Below are 570 nucleotides of genomic sequence, written 5' to 3'. Positions count from 1 at the left end.
CCCGTCTCCTGACCCCCGTCAGTTCAGTCACGGGCCTGGGCACGTGCCCGTCCAGCTTCTGCACACAGTAGGCGCCCAGCGCTCAGACACACCTTCGGCCCCGGGCCGGCCCGCGGCTCCCGGCCGAGCGCGGCGGAAGCGGCGCGGGACTACATCTCCCAGCATGCCCCCCGCGGCCTGGAGCGAGGCGAGGCTCGGTGAGTCAGAGCCGCACAGTAAATATTTGTATTAGCCGGAGCCGGCTCGCTAATGGTGGACGCGTGAGGCGAAGGAGCGCGCGGCGGCGGGAGGCCGGAGCGGGCAGGCGGCGGAGGCGCCATGTCCGTGAACATGGACGAGCTCAAGCACCAGGTCATGATCAACCAGTTCGTGCTGACGGCCGGCTGCGCAGCCGATCAGGCGAAGCAGCTGCTGCAGGCGGCCCACTGGCAGTTCGAGGTGCGCGGCCGGGCTGGGGCCGGGGCGCGGGTGTCCGTCCCGCGTGGCTACGCGTGCAGTGGAGCATGTGCGGGCCGGTGTGGACACGTGCCGCGGCGCGGCCGGCCGGGGTCGGGCCCGCGCACTCGGCCC

The 570-nt window shown here is 72.6% G+C and overlaps 1 protein-coding gene across 1 annotated transcript in view; it reads left to right on the top strand.

The window, feature by feature from the left end:
* The first annotated feature begins 231 nt into the window (after positions 1-231).
* UBALD1 (UBA like domain containing 1) overlaps positions 232-570 on the top strand; it is a 4,488-nt gene continuing 4,149 nt past the window's right edge. Inside the window, exon 1 of the mRNA XM_024759741.1 lies at positions 232-438. Coding sequence (XP_024615509.1) covers positions 319-438 — 120 coding nt within the window. The 5' untranslated portion in view covers positions 232-318. The remainder of the gene's footprint in view (positions 439-570) is intronic.

The sequence above is a fragment of the Neophocaena asiaeorientalis genome, unplaced genomic scaffold, assembly GCF_003031525.2.
Source record: "Neophocaena asiaeorientalis asiaeorientalis breed wild unplaced genomic scaffold, Neophocaena_asiaeorientalis_V1.1 scaffold254, whole genome shotgun sequence".
Taxonomy (NCBI): domain Eukaryota; kingdom Metazoa; phylum Chordata; class Mammalia; order Artiodactyla; family Phocoenidae; genus Neophocaena; species Neophocaena asiaeorientalis.
The sequence above is the reverse complement of the archived record's forward strand: the minus strand, read 5'-3'. Positions and strand labels throughout refer to the sequence as shown.